Source organism: Ornithorhynchus anatinus, chromosome 10 (assembly GCF_004115215.2).
Source record: "Ornithorhynchus anatinus isolate Pmale09 chromosome 10, mOrnAna1.pri.v4, whole genome shotgun sequence".
NCBI classification, from domain to species: domain Eukaryota; kingdom Metazoa; phylum Chordata; class Mammalia; order Monotremata; family Ornithorhynchidae; genus Ornithorhynchus; species Ornithorhynchus anatinus.
Genome location: NC_041737.1, coordinates 13,403,867 through 13,424,228, shown reverse-complemented (window position 1 = coordinate 13,424,228; position 20,362 = coordinate 13,403,867). Strand labels below are relative to the sequence as shown.

Below are 20,362 nucleotides of genomic sequence, written 5' to 3'. Positions count from 1 at the left end.
AAATGGGGATTAAGACTGTTCACTTCTAATCACTTAACCCTATGTGGGACAAAGACTGTGTCCAACCCTATTAGCTTGTATCCACCCCGGTGCTTGGTACACTACCTGGCACAGAGTAAGTGCTTAACAAATACCATAATGATAATAATTATTAATAATTTATATTATTATTATTATTTACTTTATTAAAGTCCAAGAAGATCCATGAGAGGAGGCAACTAAACCTGCACTGAACATGATATGTGCAAACATACAGGGTTTCAAAATCATTTTTACTCACCTTTAATACCATACAAATACAAATTTCTCTAGAAAAATCTGAATATCTTTGTGGTTAAAAGCAAGTTGACTTTTCCTGCTCTCTTCACAGACTGCTTTCTTACTTTTCGCTTAGGACCGTGATTGAGGTTGGAAAAGGAAATCACACAATGAGACCGAGAGAAAAACACCTAGGACTGAGTGACACTTTACTGACATTAAGCACAACATGAGGCGTAATGTATGAGGTGTGGAGACCCTAAACTTGGATTTCTTCCTGGAATGGTGCCCAGTGGCAAGGGAGAAGCAACACGTCCTACTGAATAGAGTACGGGCCTATGAGTCAGAGGGACCTGGGTTCTAATCCCAGCTCTGCTACTTGTCTGCTTTGTAATCTTGGGCTAGTCACTTTACTTCTCTGGGCCTCAGTTACCTCATCTGTAAAATGGGGATTAAAATTGTAAGCTCCATGCAGGACATGATTAGCTTGTATCTACTCCAGTGCTTTGTACAGTGACTGGCACAGAGTAAACGCTTAAACAATACCATTTTTAAAAAAGGGGGTGGGAGAACATGGGCACTGATAGAGGCCCTAGGAGTTGGTGGCATTTTGAAATGGCAGCTACTGAGCTGAAGGCAGCCACAGAAAATTGTGATCACTGAAAACCACAACCTGAGGTAGGTAAAATGGCCTAGAGAATATTAACAAAGCATAATCAGAACCACAGTTGATGAGAGAAAAATTGATTTTACTCTTATAACAAAATGTTTTAAAAATCTGGAATTGGTGGGGACCTTTATTTTTTCCAGAACATTTTCACTTCAATTATCTATGAGGTAAGGAATGGCCAGTATCATTACTCCTGTTTTATAGATGAGGAATTTGAGGGTCAGTGAAATTAAGAGTTTGTTCAGGAAGGCAGTGGCCCAAAATCAAACTTTCTGATTCCTACAGTCACGCTACTGACTATGCTTCCTTTACATACTCTCTGAAAACACTGAGAACAGCCACTCTGAAACAAATATCGTCTCAGTGGAATGTATACTGAAATCGGAATAATGTCTTGCAAGAATATATGTTATGATAATAACAACAATAATAAATATGGTATTTATAAGTTCTTACTATGTGCCAAGCCCTGTACTAAGCACAGGGGTAGATACAAGATAATCAGGTTGGACACAGTCCCTGTCCCATCTGGGGCTCATAATCTAATAGGAGGGAGTAAGATTTAATCTCTGTTTTTCAGATGAGGAAACCGAGGCCCAGAGAAGTTAAGTGACTTGCCTAAGGTCACAGAGCAGACAAGCGGCAGAGCTAAGATTAGAACCCAGGTCCTCTGATTCTCAGGCCTGTGCTCTATTCACTAGGAACACAGCTTTGCTAGTAATACTGTAAAAATTATATTAAGGTTGAATAAAGTTCATTCCAGTCCTCTCTTTGTTACAAAGAAAAACTAGGCACAGCCTACTTGGGAAATCTTTTTCTTGTCAATCACGTTATGTCTGTTACCTGTTGCTGTCTCTGCCGTCTCATTTGTGCGATCTGAGAGAGCATAAGCTGACGATCAAGTAATTCCATCCTTTGCTGCCTCTGGATATCTACCGTTGCACCCATTCCAATTCTGATTTCACTGGTGGGTTCCGCAGATGAGAATATGGGCTCAAGGGTCGAAGAAAAAAACCTTGCCATCCAGCTGGGCACCCCAAGCACTCGGTGAACTTTTAAAACACTACTGTCGTAGCACACACCAGAAATCTACAAGACAAAAGCCCAAGAAAATAAGCATTTACAACCCGTTTAACATAGGATTCATTTAGGAAAGTGTACATTCATTCTCCTAATACATGAAAAAAATGTTTTTACCTTTTATTTATTTACCCTTTACCTATCTTAAGCAGCATGGCCTAGTGGATAGAGCATTTGGCTGGGAGTCAGAAGGGAGTCAGAAGCTTTGGAAGGAGTTCTAATTCCAGCTCTACCCTTTGTGTGCTGTGTGAACTTTGGGCAAGTTACTTAACTTCTGTATACCTCATCTGTAAAATGGAGATTAAGACTGTGAGCCCCATGTGGGACAGGGACTGTGTCCAACCTGATTACCTTCTATCTACCCCAGTGCTTAGAACAGTGCCTGACGCACAGTAAGCATTTAACAAAAGGCATCGTTATTATTTTTTATTTTTCCTCAAGAGGTTATTTGAAAAAGGTAACTTTTGAAAGGGCTACTAATGCAGCTATGAATAACAAGAAAAAAATGTTCTCTACTCTCCTCTTGCCTAAATTAAAACAGCGTGACTCATGAGAGAGGCTAAATATAAGAATAAAGTGAGATGCAGCACCTCAGAGGTGACTAGCTACAGGAAAGTAGACTATATGTAAACTGCAGGTCAGGGACAAGGAAGAGTTGGCCTTAGAACTCACTTTTGGTTTTAGCTCTAAGGAAAAAAAAGGTACAAATGTTTTCTCACTAATACAAAACCACCAAAAGAATATCCAAACATTTGATTAGCACATTCACCGTTTAGATTCAACTGCATCTTCTTCCGTTGCAGCCGGACAGACAACAGTTTTGAGGCTTGGTGATCTGATAAGATCCCTTAAAAGCACTAACCAAGTGATAAGAAAAAAGAAAACAAAGAGTGACCATCCATCCAGAAGCCAAACTAAAGACAGAGTTTAAAGCTGAAGCGATGTCAAATTTCAGATGAAAAGCTGTGACAGTTTAACACATCTTTAGGAAAGCACCTTGATTTTAATGTTTCGATTTCCTGTTGTGGGCAGGGAATGTGTCTGTTTATTGTTACACTGTACTCTCCCGAGCACTTAGAACAGAGCTCTGCACACAATAAGTGCTCCATAAATTTGACTGACTGATTTCTCCCAATAAAAAAGATAATAAGAAATGGTGATTATTATTAGAATTGTGATTATTTCTGACATTTGCTAAGCATTTACTTTGTTCAAGACCCTGTACTAAGTGCTGGGGAAATGTATAAGGATATTGAATTAAGCACAGTGCTTTCCCCATAGTAGGGACTCAATATGAATGGAAGGGAACTAAAGACAGGTGCCCGGGGGAAAAATACAATAAAAACAAGAATTCAAAGCCAGAATAACAATAAGAATAGTCGTGGTCCATCACAGCTGGGAGAAAATAAACCTCAGGCCTCTCGTTTGGCTTCCCTGGTCAGAATAGTCACAGTTCTTCTCAACCTCTAGTCTGTAAGCTCGTTGTGGGCAGGGAATGTGTCTGTTATGTTGTTACACTGTACACCCCAAGCCCTTAGTACAGCGCTCCATACACAGTATTTAATAAATATGACTGATTGAGTGATGTTCTAACATCAGCATGGCCTGGTGGATAGAGCACGGTCCTGGGAGTCAGAGGACCTGAGTTCCAATCCCGACTCTGCCATTTGTCTGCTGTGTGACCTTGGGCAAGTCATTTCACTTCTCTGGGCCTTAGTTACCTCATCTGTAAAATGGGGACTAAGACTGTGAGCCCCACATAGGACATAGACTGTGTCCAACTTGACTAAATTGTATCTACCCCAGAATTTAGTACAGTGCGGGATGAGCCCCTCCCCCAGCAATGATAGGACCCTGCCGAGCTTGGAGTCCTAATGGAGTCCTCCACACTGTAAACTCTTCAAGGGCAAGGTAGCTATTCTGTTGTACTGTGGTCTCCCAAGCGCTCAGGAGAGTGTTCTCTATTGTTTTTGTCTGTCTCCCCCGATTAGACTGTAAGCCTGTCAAAGGGCAGGGACTGTCTCTATCTGTTACCAATTTGTACATTCCAAGCGCTTAGTACAGTGCTCTCCACATAGTAAGCGCTCAATAAATACTATTGAAAGAATGAATGAATGAATGTAGTAAGTGCTCAATAAATACCACTGGTTGGGGGAAGAGTCCTGAGCTGCACAGATAGAGCGTCGGCTATTTACGAGTGCATGATAATGAACAATGGAGCCACCACTTTGGATTTCATTCATTCGTTCATTCAATCGTATTTACTGAGCATTTACTGTATGCACTGTACTACGCTGCTTGCGAGAGTACAGTATAGTAATAAGCAGACACATTCTCTGCCCACAGTGAGCTTACAGTCTAGAAGGGGAGATAGACACTAACATAAATGATTACAGATATGTACAGACCACACATAAGTAGACAGAAACAGTTGGGTTTTGCCTTTTTCATTTAATCATATTTATTGAGCGCTTACTGTGTGCACAGCATTTTCAAACTCAGGGGTGGGAAAATCCCTAACCTCATTTATGGAAGCAACCAATCCTCTCTGCCCTGTTAAGACTGGCCTAAAGTCAAAAGTACCATACTTTGTTTTTAATGAACATTCTGACACAATGTGCCATAATCTGCATTTGGATGTACCTGTAGATCATAAATCAAACCAACAAACTGCCTTCACCAATTCCCCAAACTTCCTAAACTGTGAAGAACATGGTTCTTTGGATAAACACCATGTGGGTTTCAGTTTTCCAAGACCTGATTACTTCTCCCTACTTGTACCAGATCTCGTCTTTGCTGGAGTAACAATCAGCTCGTAGGCTTCATATTTGGAAGGCTCTTCGGTTCAGTATTTTAACACTATAGTAAGATGTAAGGTATTTCTAGGAACACTTAAACACTAAACAAAGACTGATTTTAGCAGTTGATAGCAATATATTACCACTAGCAAACTTTCTCCCTCCCATCCCCACCACACACAGAAACCTTAAAAAAAGATAATGAAAGGACTTGGAATAGAAAAATGTAAGGTAAAGCATACAAGATTTAGAGATTTGGGAAAGAGTAAAAGACCAAATATTTTATTCCTGCAAGGTAATATTTTTCCACTGATGACAAAAATTAAGATAGAATCTAGCAGAACACTAGAAAATTCTGAGTCACCATTAAAAGCAGAAGAAAAATTACAGAAAAAATTCTGTACCCCACCATCCTCACTTTCTTCTACAAGAAAAAACAACAATGGTACAAAACAAACTCCACACTCGTTCTTGTACTTTATATGTGCTAACCTTTATTTAAAGATATTTTACTGACCTAAAATTCACACCCTGTTTTTTTTCCTATCTGGTCAAAACCAGTGGAATGGTGCCCATTTTGTTTCAGTGGTACATAATATCTGAAGAGATGCTGGTTTTGATAATGCTACAAAAAAAGGATGTTTTAATGATGGGCTAAACCATCCCCATATCTGTTGAATAAAAGGGAAACTGACAAAAAATGAGCAGTCATAACAGATATGGTTGGGGTAGAATTGGTATTTCTGTGCTATCTGAAAGAATACTAAAGGTTAGTGCAATGACCAATTAGGCTTTTACCCCAAGAGTTTGCTGTTTTGAAGAAGAGACTGGTTTTATACCTCAGCTTTAATTTCATCTTAAAAGTAAAGTGTAAGAATTTCTAAGAGGTTCCCTCTGGATAAGGTAAAATGCCACCAATTATGAGAACTACTTCTAAGGCCTTAGGTCTGCTTTCTGGCCAGAGATCAGAATGCTATTCAACTGAATTCCTTATATTGGTGAGTATTTAGTGTGTCCCTACCATTCTGCTTTTACTTTTTTTTTAAATAACAGCATTTTTTAAGCACTTACTATATGCCAGGTGCTGTACTAAGCGCTAGGCTAGATATAAGCTAATTAGGTTGGACACAGTCCCTAACCCACATAGAATTCACAGTCTTAATCTCCATTTTACTGATAAGGTAACTGAGGCACAAAGAAGTTAAGTGTCTTGCCTATGGTCACACAGCAGACAAGAGGCAGAGCTGGGATTAGAATCCAGGTCCTCTGACTGCCAGGCCCGGGCTCTTTCCACCAGGCTCTGCTGCTTTTTTAATTGTCATTTAACTGATCTTAGACTGGCATCTTGAAATTAGACCATTCAACTTGTCTGCTTTAAGTCACCAGAGGATCAGTCAGAATCTTTCAAAGTGACTCATGGGCTTCCTGGACAAGGAGGTTCTAGTTTGCATGCCCTCTCAAGTTTGGGTGTATTCCAAATGTTGCTTTCATCTGACATATCTCAGGGATTCCTATTTGAAGAGAAAAGGGTGTTTCACTTCCTCCGCATTATGGTTCTCTTCTCCCCTAGGCCCTCCGTCCTACCTGGCATTTTTAAGAGCCCCCGCTTAACACTGAAACAGAAGTGACATGTAGGCTTGCAAAGTGGTTTTATGACCAAAATGGGTCTGTACCTGGAATGCCTGTTTGATTTGCAAACACACTCTGATTTGCTTAACACCCTCTTGCTGAGGTCTCTAGGCAACAAAATTAGAACCAAACAACCTGGAGATGAGGGAAATTCAGGGGGGAAAATAACCATATAGATCTCTTGCCCAAGAGAGGGGCAGCCTTAAGACAAGGGGGCCAAACCAAGAAAGCTCTACAGCAGGAAGAAAAGTGAATTGGGCCTAGCCCTGGAAGGAGCAAAGACCGGGGTGGGAGTCTGAAGAGGCTCTGCTGCTTGGTAATTCTGTTACCCTGATGGATATGAATGACCCCCACTACCTCCCCACAACCTTATTTCAATAAAGTAGCAGCACTCAGCCAAGCTAGAGAATCGCTGAAGCCTGGAGAAAGAGGAAACAGATCCCGCATATTCAATCTGTACCTAAATCCTGTCAGTTCAACCTTCACGTCGTTAAAATCCGTCCTTTCTTCTCCATCCATGTTAATCCAAGCATTTACCTTATCCCGTCTTGATTACTCCTTGCTGACCACCCCGCCTCCTGTCTCTCCCCACTCCAGACCTCACTGTACTCACTGTACCTCAATCTCGTCCATCTCCTTGCCGAACTCTAATCCACGTCCTGCCTCTGGCCTGGAACACCCTCCCTCTTTATATCAGACAATGACTCTCCCCACCATCCAAGCCTTAATGAAGCACATCTCCATCTTCCATAAGTGAGTGAATGGGGACCAAAGGCTTTAAGGAGGAAGGAGAGTGGGAAGGAAGAAGGAAAACGAAGATGGGAGTGTGGGATCCGTCATTACTCTCGGCATCTCCTTCCGTTGCTATCAGGAACGGCCTGGAGCTGATATCCTGCAATTGAATCTGTCAAGCCTGAGACAGTAACTGTTTTCCTCACGTGCAATTATAAACTATATCAAGATTATTTATAGATCAAACGACTGTGTGAGTCAGCTTGATTTCCAGCCATTACTCACTTCTCTGGAAAGGATTTGACATTAAAAACCTCCCCATCAGTTTTAATCCCCAAACTTTGATTTGTATCTCAAAAACTAGACCCGCAAGAGAATCGGTCTGGAAAATATGGGTATATGCTCTTTCCGCAAAGTCACGCTTTCGATTGATCTCTAGTGATTGTCCGCGACAGATTCTGTAGGCTCCATTCCTTGGAGCCATTCTGAAGCCAATCGGCACCCCTGTTGTACTTGGCTCTCTGAACCCCAGACACTTTGGGTCTCTTTAGTCCTTGAACATGGAGGAACGCTGACATGTCCTGTTACCACATACTGTACCCATTCTCCCTACCACAAATGGTAATGGAGAGTGTGGATGACTCACCACAAACCACCACTACTGCAAAAGCAACTTAACCGCATGTCCCGCTGGTGGGAGGCCATTCCTTTCTGCTTTTAATCACTGGTGTCTGAACGACGCTCATCCCGAGGGGCAACTGGCCAGAAGAGATGCATTACTGGGCACTGAGAGGAGAGGAAGCAATTCTCAGCGTGATCCTCAAACCTATGGCTACAATCTCACCTCACCTTCAGAAGTGTCACCTTCAAACCAAAGGAGAGCTCTACATACAGCCTCGATGACCAAAGGACATTCATTTTTAAACACCAGTTATCACAAACACACAAACAAATTTCACTATCTCCCTGACACAGGTGGTGATGAGATCTAACTGGTATCTCACGGTTAAAGAGAAAAGGACTATGTTTTAAGTGTGTGCAGATTGTACTTTGTGAGAATACCCAGGAATGAGTGCTGCAAAATGATGTATGTTGTCCCTGTTTTCTGGTTTATGACACTTTTGCCTCATAAAACTCCTTGAGCCTGAACTTCCACTCTCTGAACGTACAGGGAAATGGAAGCAATTTGTAGCTCAAAGGGTACTGCGCTTGGGTCAAAAAGAGGCTGAAATAATGGGGCTAGAACTCCAGTGACTGAGCAGGGTCTCATCCAGTGCTTAGCCCTCTGGATTTGCCAAGAGATAGTTTATTCTATAGCATATAACATCAGTATTTCTAACTGGAGGAGACCAATGGTCCATTTACCCCACTGCCCTAAACATGGTTTCACAGGAGGTTTGGAGGAAGGAAATAGCTGCCTCTTTTTTTTGGTATTTTTTAAGCACTTACAATGTGTCAAGTGCTGTACTAACCAATGGTGTAGACATAAATTAATCTGGTGGACACAGTCTCTGTCCCACATGGGGCTCCAGGTCTTGTGACATTAACAATACTGTTAGGAATGCAGCTCTTAGCATACAAAGCTCTTCCCTTTAATAAGTCATTTTAGACCTGTTATGACCTTATCCCAACTCTTTCTTGAACCTATTGATATTTTCTGCTTCAACACCTTCCTGTGAAGGATTTTCACTGCTTTGTGAAAACGTGTGTCTTTGTCTTGACCTTACCTATTTCAAGCATTCATGGAGCCTCCCTCATCCCAACAAATTGTAGGATTTAATGAATAACTCTTCCACGTATACTCACTGACCCAAAGCTTCAGGAGAGTCTACCAACTGTCCTGATATAGAAAGGAGACTTACTGGCCTTTAATGCCAAGGCTACTTTTGAAACACTTCTTACAGAGGCCTTCCCTACCTAAATCCTCATTTCCCCTACTTTCTCCTTCTGTGTCACCTATGCATTTGGATCTGTCCCCTCTACAAGCATCTGATATTCACCCCACCCTCGGCCCCACAGCACTTGTGTGCACCAATCGATCGATCAAATTGTATTCACTAAGCACTTACTACGTGCAGAGCACTGTACTAAGCATTTGGGAGAGTACAATATAACAGACACGTTCCCTGCCCACAAAGAGCTTACAGTCTAGAGGAGGAGACTGACATTAATATAAATAAATTACGGCTATGCACATTTAGTGCTGTGGGGCTGGGAGGGGGCATAAACAAAAGGAGCAAGTCAGGTTGATTCAGAAGAGAGTGGAAGAAAAGGAAAAGACGGCTTAGTCAGGGAAGGCCTCTTGGAGGAGATGTGCTTTCAATAAAGCTTTGAAAGCGGAGAGAGTAACTGTCTGTCGGATATGAAGAGGGAGGGTGTTTGAGGCCAGAGGCAGGACGTGGGCGAGAGGTCAGAGGTGAGATAGACAAGATCAAGGTAGAATGAGAAGGTTAGAATTAGAGGAGTAAAGTGTGTGGCTGGATTGTGGTAGGAGACTAGTGAGGTGAAGTAGAAGGAGGCAAGGAGATTCACTGCTTTAAAGCTGATGGTGAGGAGTTTCTGTTTGATGCAGAGTTGGATGGGCAAGCAATGGAGGTTCTCAAGGAGTGGGGAAACCCTGGCCTGCACATTTTTGTAGTAAAATGATTTGAAAAACAGAGTGTAGTATGGATTGGAGTGGGAGGAGACAGGAGGCAGAAAGGTTGGCAAGGAGGCTGATACAGTAATCAAGGTGGGATAAGTGCTTGGATTAGGAAAGGGCAGATTTTAGCGGCATTGTCAAGGTCAAACTGACAGGATTTAGTGATAAATTGAATATGTGGGTTGAAGGAGATGAGTCTGTGACACGAAGGATGGCAGTGCTGTCTACAGTGATGGTTGGCAGCATTGCCTAGTGGATAGAGGCTTGGATGTCAGAATGACTGGGTTCTACTCCTGGCTCTACCAGTTGTATGCTGTGTGATCTCAGGCAAGTCACTTCACTTCTCTGTGACTCAGTTACCTCATCTGTGAAATGGGGATTCACACTGTGAGGCCTATGTGGGAGAAGGACTGTGCCCCACCTGATTAACTTGTATCTACCCCAGCACTTAGTACCGCGTCTGGCATAGAGTAAGTGCTTAACAAAAATAATAACCGCCCCCCCCCCCCCCGCAAAAAAATCAGGGAAGACAGGGTTTGGGTGAGAAAATAAGGAGTTCTGCTTTGAACACGTTAAGTATGAGATGTCAGTGGGCTATCTAAATAGCTAGGCCTTGAAGGCAGGGAGAAATGCAAGATTGTAGAGAGGGAGAGAGATCAGAGCTAAAACTGTAGTTTTGGGATTCAGCTGCATAGAGGTGGTAGTTGAAGCCATGGGGGATGAATGTTCTCCAAAGGAGTGGGTATAGATGCAAAAAAGAAGAGGACCCAGAACTGAACCTTGAGGAACTCCCACAGTTAGTGGGTGGGAGAGAGAGACTGAGAAGGAGTAGCCAGAGAAATAGGAATGTCAATGAAGCCGAGATTTGATAATGTTTTACAGGAAAAGGGGGTAGCTGACCGTGTCCAAGGCAGCTGAGAGGTCGAGGAGGATCAGGATGGAGTAGAGGCCACTGAATTTGGCAAGAAGATCATTTGTGACCTTTGAGAGGGCGGTTTCTGGGGAATGATAGAGACAGAAGCTAGGTTAGAGGGGGTCAAGGAGAGAATTGGGGGAAAATGAAGACAGCGAGTGTAGACAACTCGCTTCAGGAGTTTGGAGAAGAATTTGGAGAGGTGAGAGATGGGAAGATAGCTGGAGAGAGCCGTGGGGTCAAGGGAGGGATTTTTTTAGGATGGGGAGACGTGAACATGTTTGAAAGAAATGGCGAAGAAAGCCACTGGAGAGCAACAGTTAAAGATGGCGGTCAGGGAGGAATGAAGGGAGGGGGCAAGTGCTTTGATAAGGTGTGAAGGGATGGGGACTTTGCCCAAGGTCACACAGCAGTCATGTGGCAGAGCAGGGATTAGAACTCAGGTCCTCTGACCTCCAGGCCTGTGCCCTTTCCACTAGGCTATGCTGCTTCGCAGATACAAAATTCAGAATATAGACAATCCCCCAACACAAAGTAAAAATGTACACCTTTGCTGGATAGGCTGCAGGCTGAGAACATGCCTGGAGTCCACAAAATTTTAATGGCTCCCTGATAAAACAATTGAGTTGTTGTTCATCAAATTCTTCAACATCAAGATGAGGGGACGCTAACTGAAGCTAGAAGGAAGTAGGTTCAAAACCAACAAAAGGGATTACTTCTTTGTCTAGCAGGGGGTACACATGTGGAACTTGTTACCATGGGAGTTGGGTAGTCAACAATTATCGGTAAATCCAACTAAGTCAGCTAAATTAAGAGACAGAAGGCCCATAACGCAAAGTTAGGGTTGTAGAGGGGAAACGGCAAGGCTGTTAGATGGCTCATTCCTAAATTTTAGGGCAGCAGCCAGAGAAAACCCAAAATTTGGTTCCTCCAAAAATCCTGGTGTCAAATTAGAGACACAGTACTGGATGGCCTGGTGCAAATGAGTAATGGCAGCTCCTTCTCCTAGACTGTAAATTCCCTGTGGTCAGGGAACGTTCCTACTAACTCTCTTATACTGGAATCTCCCAAGGACTTTTTTTATAAATGGCATTTGTTAAGCACTTACTGTGTGCCAGGCACTGTTCTAAGTCCCGGGGTTGACACAAGGTATTTAGGTTGGACCCAGTGCCTGTCCCACGTGGGGCTCCCAGTCTTAATCCCCATTTTGCAGATTAGGTAACTGAGGCACAGAGACGTGACGTGACTTGCCCAGAATCACACAGCAGACAAGTGGTGGAGCTGGGACTAGAAGCCAGGTCCTTCTGGCTCCCAGGCCCGTGCTCTATCCACTAGCCACGCTTCTTCATTGTACTTAATAATGTGCTCTGCACACAGTAAGTGCTCAATAAATACCACACATTGATTTATACATTCTTATGGGAACAGGTGAGAAAGCCGATAGAAAAATGCCCAAGTCACTGCCCTGCTGTGAGCTGAAATGGAATAACTCTAAATAAGGTGGATGGAAGAAACACTTCAGAGATACGCATTCTCTAGACTATAAGCTCTTTGAGGGGAGGGAACAAGTGTCTACCAACTCTGTTGTATTGTACTCTCCCAAGCGCAGTGTACAATGCTCTGTCCATAGTAAGTGCCCCCCAAATGCCATTAATGATGATGACACAATGAAGCAAATCCTTAATGTCCATATTCATGAATGTAAAGGAGACAGCAGAAACGACAAACTAGCCTGATGAATGGCAATTGGAAATGGGGTGGCTGTCTTAGAAAAAAATAATTCAAGAAGATATATCACAAAATGACAGAAATCCATCAATCAACTGCATTTATTGAGCACTTACTATGTGCAGAACACTGTACTAAGCCCTTGGGAGAAGTACAATATAATTAGCAGAATTAGCAGACATGTTCCTCGCCAATAACAACCTTACAGCCTAGAGGGAGAGACAGACATTAATGTCGATTAATAAATAATTTATGATATACAATTTAAAGACACGCACATATGTACATCCCCTCTCAGGATCATGCCTGGAGAGTTTCCAGTATTTTACCAGTCTCTACTACATTCCATTCCACCCATTCCATTCCTAGCTTGGGCAGTGGCTAGTGAGTGGAAAATAATCTACTACAAGTCAAAGATCACCCGTGCTGGGCAGCAGTGGCATGGGGGAGAGTCGAGGGTAGAGACTCATGCTTATTGTGCAGAAGAAGGCAATGGTCAACCACTTCCATATTTTTACCAAGAAAACTCTGTGGATACACTACCCGAACGATTGCAGATGGAGGAGGGGTGTTCTAGGAGAGATGTGTCCGTCCATGGAGTCGCTAAGGGAGATAACTCAAAAGCATAAGACAAGACATATGGACATAAGAAACGATAATGAGAGAAGCAGCGTGGCTCAGTGGAAAGAGCACGGGCTTGGGGGTCAGAGATCATGGGTTCGAATCCCGGTTCTGCCACTTGTCAGCTGTGTGACTGTGGGCAAGTCACTTCACTGCCCACAGGGAGCTTACAGTCTGAGGGGAAGATAGCAAAGGGCAACGTTCTTGTGCACGTGATGTGGGAGGGCATGTCTGTCATGCCCTATTCTTCTCAGCCACACTCTCTGACGGTGGCAAAAATCTCAATGTCATGATCACCGTCACCAACTTAAAGGATGGTCATATATATACACATATTCATCACCTCCAGAGGGCATGATACCATAATAAGCGGCCGAGTTACACGTTAAGGAATAATCACGGCATCTTATAATTAAATAACAGTGACATCTGTTAACCATTTACTATGTGCCAAGCACTGTACTAAGCACTGGGGTAGATGCAAGATGATTACATTGCACATAAACCCTGCCTCTCAAAAGGCTCACAGTGTAATAATAATAATTATTATAGTATTTGTTAAGCACCTATTATGTACCATGCACTGTTCTAAGCGCTGGGGTAGATACAAGGTAAATAGATTGTTCCATATGAGGCTCACAGCCTTAATCCCCATTTTACAGATGGGGTAACTGAGTCTCAGAGAAGTTAAGTGGCTTGACCAAGGTCACACAACAGACAAGTGGCAGAGCTGGGATTAGAACCTACAATCTCTGATTCCCAAGCCTGTGCTCTTGTCACTAAGTCACATAAGAAGGGGAGAGAACGGTTAATGAATCCCTGTTTTACAGATGAGGAAACTGAGGTTGAGTGACTTAGCCAAGATCCAACAGCAGGCAAGTCGCAGAGCTGGGATTAGAACCCAAGTCTTTGGGCTCCCAGGCCTGTGTTCCTTTCACTAGGAAATATTGCTTCTCCATTGCTTCGGAAGATGAAAGACAAAAAGGAATCCAAAGTGCTAAATGGGGATTAAATACCTGCTCTCCCTCCTACTCGGACAATGAGGCCCATGTGGGTCAAGCACTGTGTCCTGATTTCCCTGTGTCTACCCCAGTGCTTAGAACAGTGCTCGGCACATAGTAGGCGCTTAACAAATACCAACATTATTATTATTAAGCACTGTATCCAACCTGCTTATCTTGCATCTAACCCAGTGCTTAGTACAGTGCTTGGCACATAGTAAGCACTTAAACTTAATTAAAAAATCAAATACCTACTCATTCATTCAACCGTATTTATTGAGCACTTGTCAGCAGAGCACTGTACTATGCGCTTGGAAAGTACAGTTCAGAAACAGAAAGAGACAATCCCTGCCCACAAGGGGCTCACAGTCTAGAAATACCTATTGCCATTACCAGAAACCCTATATATCTGAGACTATGAAAATATGAGAAATAAAATCAAGCAGCAGCATGGCTTAGTGGAAAGAGCATGGGCTTGGGAGTCAGAGGTTGTGGGTTCTAATTCCGACTCTGCCACCTGTCAGCTCTGTGACATTGGGCAAGTCATTTAACTTCTCTGTGCCTCAGTTACCTCATCTGTAAAATAGGGATTAAGACTATGAGCCCCACATGGGACAACCTGATTACCATGTATCTACCCCAGCGTTTAGAACAGTGCTCAGCACATAGTAAGCATTTAGCAAATACCATAATTATTATTATTATTATTAAAATCACTGCCAGTGCCTGGCTATTCAATGATCAACATCAGCAAATCTGTATTCAGATGTTTTCCAGGTTTCTGGCTGCTTCCGACACTTAGAAAAGTTCAGATAAAGAGGATGGTGTGCTGGCCCGCATCGTATTCAGCAGGCCTTTTGGTCAAAAGTCTGATTTTTGAACACGGCTCACTCAGTGTTCATGTGAAACAACTTAAAGAAATCATAAAGATCTGTGACCTTTCAATGTCACAACTGGAAATCATTTTGTTCTCAGTCAAGCATCCACTCTGAGTGAAGAACTGCACAAAGAGTTGAGAGGAACTAAAAAGCAAATGAAAAAGAAGGTCCTGGCCCTCAAATAATTTATAAGCTAAAGGGGAAGTAAAGACAAGTTCAAATTCATTCGTGCATATGAAAAACCTCCACCCATTTAACCATTTTCCACTCCCTGAGGGCGGGGGACCATGTCTACAAATTCTAATGACTTCTCCCGGTATTTTAGTACGGTGCTCGGCACAAAGGAGGCACTCGAAAATATTAACGACTAGTTGACTGAATGATGACTCAGAGAAAAATACTTAACTGTTTAAGATTTCAGGAAGCAGAAAACAAAGACGGAGCAGGAGGAACCTAAGGTTAGTCATTCCAGGTGGGGAGGAATGGTGCCTGATCCATCTTCTGGCCGGATGATGCCATCATTTTCGTCCCTTCCGTGGTCCAATGGGATCCATATGCTCTGAGGGAACTCAGGCCCCCTGAGGCCAGCAGCCAGGACCCCATCGACTGCGGAAGGGCAGTTGAGCTCTGGGGAAATGCTGACCCTGTGCATTTTGGGTGCCATAAGGACTTCATCCAAGTTGGAAGGCCCATAGTTCTCCTCTCTCTCTCTCTCTCTCTCTCTCGACTGTCAGCATTCCAGACTGCAAGCTCCTTGTGGGCAGGGAACATATTTACCAACTCTGTAGTTTTGTATTCTCCTAAGTGATTAATACAATGCTCTGCCCACAGTAAGTGCTCAACAAAACCAGTGACTGATGAAACAGTCGACTGAGGGAGAAAGTGACGACAGTGTCTCAAAAGTGATCCGAATTCCTGAAAGTAGGTGATGCTAGTGGGAAACTGAATCAACAAAGCTAATGGTTCCTTTGGGACACTGACAGTTTGGAGCCGACATAACAACAGATTAATCAAGAAGCAGCTTGACCTAGTGGAAAGAAAACTGGTCTTGGGAGTCAGAATGACCCGAGTCATAGGGACATGTGAGGGAACTGAGGCATAGAGAAGTGAAGTAACTTGCTCAAGGACACTCAGCGGACAAGTGGTAGGCCCGTGCTCTTTTCATTAGGCCACATGACTCCCTAAATTCCTTCTTTCCACGATTCCCAAATTATGAAGAGCAGGTCGGTAAATTTCCTGGCAGATTTATGCCCATAATATTTGCACACCTATTTAGGAATGAGATCTGGGTCAGTGGGATTTCCTCTTGCAGCTTGATTTATAGCCTTGAGTACATCTAACAAGCTTGTTTTGGGCAGGGAATGTGTGTTCGTCCCTCTAGACTGTAAGGTCATCCCTCTAGAGTGTAAACTTGCTGTAGGGATGGAAGGTGTCCATTTATTGTTACAGTGTACTCTTGGTACTCTCCCAAGAACTTAGTACAGTGTTCTGCACACAGTAAATGCTCAATAAACACAACTGAATGAAGGAATGAAGTCTACAAACTCTGTTATACTGTACTCTCAGTGCTCTGAACTCATTAAGTGATCAGTGACTGAAAGGAAGATGGCTATTTGGAGGAAACTGCTCCTGATGACTTACTGTCTGATCAAGGCCCCGGTGCTGGGCAATTGAAAACTCTATTGAGGGTTCAGTCCACACATCCACGACTACAGTGTGAACAGTCAATCAATCACTCAAGTTTATTGAGCGCTTACTGGGTGCAGAGCTGAACTAAAAGCTTGGGAGAGTTCAATATAACGGATACATTCCCTGCCTACAATGAGTTTATGGTCTGTCAGCCATTATGACTCATCATCGCTAATGATGGGATCAGTGCAGTCGGATTCAGATATGTAGACTGAATTATGGTCTTTAAAAAAACTTTTGTACATCTTATGGTAAACTGCTCTCTGCTGCTCAGGGCACTGGTAGACTCTTTTTTGGGAGCAGAGACCTGTCACTGATCCATGCCCATTGCTGATTTTGCATGATCCTCAGTGCATCCACATCCATTTTTGTTACGCCAGTCCTAGCATTTTGATGAGTTGTATATGAAGAGAAGCAACATTGCTTATTGGATAGAGCACGGGCCTAGAAGTCAGAAGGACCTGGGTGCTAACCTTGGCTCTGCCACTTACCTTCTGTGTGCCCTTGGGTCCTTCAATTTTCTTTGCCTCAGTTACCTCATCTGTAAGCCCTATGTCAGTTAGGCAGTTGTATTTATTGAACTCTTACAGTGCGCAGAGCACAGTGCTAGGTACTTGGCAGAGTACATTATAACAATAACAGACTCATTCGCTGCCCACAACGAGTTTACAGTCTAGAGGGGTTGGCAGACATTGATATAAATTATGGCTACGCACATTAAGTGCCGTGGAGCTGGGAGGGGGTGGTGAATAAAAGGAGCAAGTCAGAGTGATTCAAAATGGAGTGGAAGGAAAGGAAAAGAGGGCTTAATCAGGGAAGGCCTATGAGAGGAGATGTACTTTCTATCAGACTTTGAAGGTGGGGACAGTAATCGTCTGTGGGATGTGAAAGGGGAGGGAGTTCCAAGTCAGAGGCAGGACGTGGGTGAGAGGTCGGTGGCGAGATAGACGAGATCGAGTTACAGTGAGAAGGTTAGCATTAGAAGAGTGAAAAGTGCGGGCTGGGTTGTGGTAGGAGATTAGTGAGGTGAGGTAGGACGGGGCAAGGTGATCGCTCTACAGCCGACAGTAGAGTTTCCGTTTGATGCAGAGATGGATGGGCAACCAGTGGCGGTTCTTGAGGAGTGAGGAAACATGACCTGAACGTTTCTGTAGGCAACAGAGTGCATTATGGACTGGAGTGGAGAAACACAGGAAGGAGAGTGGTCAGTAAGGAGGCTAATACAGTAAGCAAGATGGTTAGGATAAGTGTTCTGATTGATGCGGTAGTTTGGATGAAGAGGAAAGGGCTGATTTTAGCAAAGTCATGAAGATCGAACTGACAGGATTTAGTTATGGGTCCAATATGTGGGTTGAAGAGGAGAGAGGAGCCTGGATATCGCCAAGGTAAAGAACAATATGAGACAGGAGGGATGGTGGTGCGATCCACAGTGAAGGGAAAGTCAGAGGAAGGGCAGGGTTTGGGTGGGATGATCGGGAGTTCTGTTTTCGACTTAAGTTTGAGGTGATGGCAGGACATCCAAGTGGAGATCTCTTGAAGGCAGGAGGAAATGCGCAACTGTAGAGAGGAAGAGAGATCAGGGCTGGAGATGTAGATTTGGGTATCGTTCGCATACAGGCAGTAGTTGAAGTCATGGGAAAGAATGATTTCTCCAGAGGAGTGGATGTAGTTGGAGAATAGAAGGCGATCCAGAACTGAACCTTGAGGGACCCCCATGGTTAGGGGATAGGAGGCAGAGGAGAAGCCCACCAAATGAGAATGAGCAGCCACAGAGACAGGAGGAGAACCAGGAGGGGACAGTGACATTGAAGCCAAGGCAGCATAATGTTTCCAGAAGGGGACAGTTGATAGTATCAAAGGCAGCTGAGAGGTCAAGGAGGATTAGGATGGAGTGGAGGCCGTTTGATTTGGCAAGGAGATCATTTGAGACCTTTGAGAGGGCAGCTTCCGTGGAGTGAAGGGGATGGAAGCCAGATTAGAGGTAGTCAAGAAGAGAACTGGAGGAGAGGAACTTGGGAAAGCAGGTGTAGACAACTAACTTGGTCAAGGAATTTGGAGGGGAATGGTAGGAGGGAGATGGGGCAAGAACTGGAGGGGGTCATATGGTCAAGGGAGGATTTTCTTAGGATGGAGAGACATGGGCATGTTTGAAAGCAGTGGAGAAGAAGCAATTGGAGAGCAAACCATTGAAGACAGCGGTTAAGGAGGGAAGAAGGGAGGGGCAAGTGTTTTGATAAGGTGCGAAGGGATGGGGTTGGATGCGCAGGTGGAGGGGGGACAGATCTGGACACAAGGTAGGAGATCTCCTCTTGATATACTGCTGGGAAAGATAGGAGAGTTCAAGAAGGGGCAGGAGACGGGAGGGCCTGGAGAGAGGCAGGGGAGATTTTAAGGAGATCACACAGTGTCAATTTTCTCATAAAGAAGATGGCCAGGTCATCAGAGGCAAGGGTTGGGAGAGGCCAGGGGACCGGGGGTTTGAGGAGGGAGTTAAGTATCTGGAACAACTGGAGGGCAATGGGCACGGGTGTCAATATGGAGAAATCATTTTGCCGGGCAGAGGAGGGGGCAGAGTTAAAGCACTCAAGGATAAACTTGAAGGGGAGAAGGTCATCCTGATAGCTAGACTCCCACCACCCACGCTCTGCACGAGAGCAAAGGAGACAGGGACTGTGTCCAACCTGATGACCTTGTATCTATCACTGCATTTAATAGAGTGCCTGGCATAGAGTAAGCTCTTAATCAATACCATAAAAAGGCAACCAATCAATCAATGGCACTTATTGAGAGTTTACTGTATGCAGAGCACTGTAATAAGCATTTGGGAGAGCATGTCTAACGGAGTAGGTATAGACGATCCCTGCCAACAAGAAACTTAGAGAACAGAAACCTGAGGAAGATTTGATGCCAGGGCTGGTGGTTGTGCAGTGCCAAATGAACTCTCTCATCTCTGCCAGATGGGCAGTTAGGTAATTATAATAATTATAGCATTTGTTAAGTGCTTACTATGTGCGAGAAACTGTACTAAGCACTAGGTGCATATAAGCAAATTGGGTTGGACACAGAGCCTATCCCATGTGGGGCTCAGTCTCAATCCCCATTTTCCAGATGAGGTAACTGAGGTCCAGAGAAGTGAAGTGACTTGCCCGAGGTCACACAGCAGACAAGGGGCAGAGCCAGGATTAGAGTAGGTGTGCAGCACACTGCAAAGGGCACACGAGTTTCACGTGCAGGACTCATTTTTAGGCCTAGTGCCACGAGTCCACAATCACTGTCGCCTTCGCTGCCCACGTCCTGCCATTTTTTAAAAATATTCGTTAAATTTTGCATCAAGCACTGTTCTAAGCACTGGGACAGATACAAGTGAATCAGGTCAGACAGAGCCCCTGTCCCCCATCGGCCCCCAGTCTGAGTCGGAGGAAGAACAGGTATTGAATCCCCATTTTGCAATTGAGGAAACTGAAGCACAGAGAAGTTAAGTGACTTGCCCAATATCAACAGCAGACGAGTAGCAGGGCTGGAATTAGAAGCCCGGTCCTTGGGCTTCCAAGCCCATACTTCATCCACCAGGCCATGCTGCTTCCCTGCTATTTCGAGATTTCTGCTGAGTCTGTCCACGTGAGCAAACTGTGGCTCTGCCTCCGCCAAAGTCAGGTCTACACCTAACTGAGGGGAGCGCGTGTTACACCTAAAAGTGAGGGAGTACCTTCTGGAGGTAAAGTTT

The 20,362-nt window shown here is 44.0% G+C and overlaps 1 protein-coding gene across 1 annotated transcript in view; it reads right to left on the bottom strand.

Annotated features, from left to right (window-relative positions):
• The window catches only part of UBAC2 (UBA domain containing 2), a 195,028-nt gene that overhangs the window by 33,838 nt on the left and 140,828 nt on the right, over positions 1-20,362 (bottom strand). The window contains exon 7 of the mRNA XM_029074151.1: positions 1,772-2,017. Coding sequence (XP_028929984.1) covers positions 1,772-2,017 — 246 coding nt within the window. The remainder of the gene's footprint in view (positions 1-1,771; positions 2,018-20,362) is intronic.